This window comes from Macrotis lagotis, chromosome 5 (assembly GCF_037893015.1).
Source record: "Macrotis lagotis isolate mMagLag1 chromosome 5, bilby.v1.9.chrom.fasta, whole genome shotgun sequence".
In the NCBI taxonomy this organism is placed as follows: Eukaryota; Metazoa; Chordata; class Mammalia; order Peramelemorphia; family Peramelidae; genus Macrotis; species Macrotis lagotis.
This window is the reverse complement of record NC_133662.1, coordinates 5,002,859-5,004,670: the sequence shown is the minus strand read 5'-3', so window position 1 is coordinate 5,004,670 and position 1,812 is coordinate 5,002,859. Positions and strand designations below refer to the sequence as shown.

At 39.2% G+C, this 1,812-nt stretch overlaps 1 protein-coding gene across 1 annotated transcript; it reads left to right on the top strand.

Annotated features, from left to right (window-relative positions):
- The first annotated feature begins 918 nt into the window (after positions 1-918).
- LOC141489588 (large ribosomal subunit protein eL29-like) lies at positions 919-1,543 on the top strand. Its single transcript, XM_074190139.1, has one exon. The coding sequence runs from the start codon at positions 919-921 to the stop codon at positions 1,495-1,497; it is 579 nt and encodes a 192-aa protein (XP_074046240.1). The 3' UTR covers positions 1,498-1,543.
- Positions 1,544-1,812: the final 269 nt, after the last annotated feature.

Sequence of the window (1,812 nt, the reverse complement as noted above, 5' to 3'; positions counted from 1 at the left end):
GTTGATTACTTTGTGCCACTCTGCCTCACTGAAATCCAATTCATGTACAAGTAGATATGCCCCATGATGTCATCCATCCTCTTCAAAATGAAGAACGAACAACAAGAAGAATTCATTTAGTGTCTATTATGTGCCAAGTCTTGGACATACAGAATAATCAATAAGCATTTATGAAACTCCTGTAATGTACCAGGCACTATCATGATGGGAATATAAAAGGAGGCAAATGACAGTGCCTGTCTTCAAGGAGCTTACAGTCTAATGGGAGATAAATTAACATTAAGTGGGATCAGCTAAGGTTTTTCATAGAAAGTGGTACTCAAATTTACTTTTATTTTGCTTAAGTTCTTTCAGATCTAATTAAGTTGTCATTGTTTTACCTCAAGCTGTGTTTGATGAAGACTTTGTACAAGAAGTACAAATATTCACTCAGCCATTTTCTATTTGTTTGCTTTTGCTCACATCATTGTTTTATCTACAATCTGTGGTTTCTTTGTAGGAATCTTTCTAAAGCAATGTCCTATTAGTGAAGAATACTAGATAATATAAACAACAATAAAATAGCTAACATTTATATAAATCTCCAAGGTTTCCAGAGCACTTTATTTTTAAAGCTAGATGTCTACTAGTGGGAATAATGAATCCAATGAAATGATCATCTTATTCAAATTCATATTAATCAGAATTATATGTATATAAAATAGTGTCAACCCAATGAAAATCTGCGATGCAAATTGATGTTTCATTAACATTATTTGTACTAATTCGGTTGGCCAACTGGTTGACTTACAACCCTTTGAGGTAGATGAGAAAAACTAAGATGAGAATACTAAGCTAAAGAGAGGGAGAATTGCCCTTTCACACTTTTGGACTCTTCTGGTTGGTGGAGTGCCTGCTAGTACCAGCTGCAGTGTAAATATGGCCAAGTCTAAGAATCATACAACTCACAATCAATCACAAAAGTGGCACAGAAATGGCATCAAGAAACTTAGGTCACAGAGATATGAGTCTCTGAAAGGGATTGATCCCAAGTTTCTGAGAAACATGCACTTTGCCAAGAAACACAACAAGAAAAGGCTGAAGAAGATGCAGGCCAACAACGCCAAAGCCATCCAGGCCCAAACAGAGGCTATCAAGCCCCTGAGCACCAAGGCCTCCAAGGCCAAGCTCCTCAGGTCCAAGATCCCCAAGGCCAGTGCCCGGCGTGCTGGTCACAAGATGGCTACCAAGCATCCAGGCCATAGGATCGGCATCAAACATCCAGGCCCCAGGATCACTAAGCCTGACTCTAAGGTTGCCAGAACCACTAACCCCGAGGCTGCCAAGCCCACTGATCCCAAGGCTGTCAGGCCCACTGACAAGGCCAGTAAGTCTGATCCCAAGGCCACCAAGTCTGTCACCAAGGTCACCAAGTCCGATGCTAAGGCTGCTAAGCCTTTTGAGTCCAAACCCAAAGATGCTGGAAGTAAAACAGCCAGTCCCAAACCTTCAAAATAGATGCATTAGGACCTAAGGACTTGTTTAAATCCTAAACCACCGTTTTTCCCCCCAGGGAGGGGATGATTATTCACTATTTTGTACAAATAAAGGAAATGGTGAGTCATAAAAAAAGAGGGAAAATTAATAAAAGTTAATAAATAACAGCCAGGAACTTTGTTAAATCCTTTATAAATATTATCTTTTATGATCCTCTCTCTAATCCTAGGAGTAGAAGGCATTATATTCATCTATTTCATAGATAAGAAAATGAGGCAGAAGTTAGGTGACTTGTTCAGGGTAACTCATCTAGTAAAGTATATGAAATAGGATTTG

Excerpts from the sequence above, each read along its gene's own strand:
- LOC141489588 (XM_074190139.1), top strand. The coding sequence starts at position 919 with ATGGCCAAGTCTAAGAATCATACAACTCACAATCAATCACAAAAGTGG.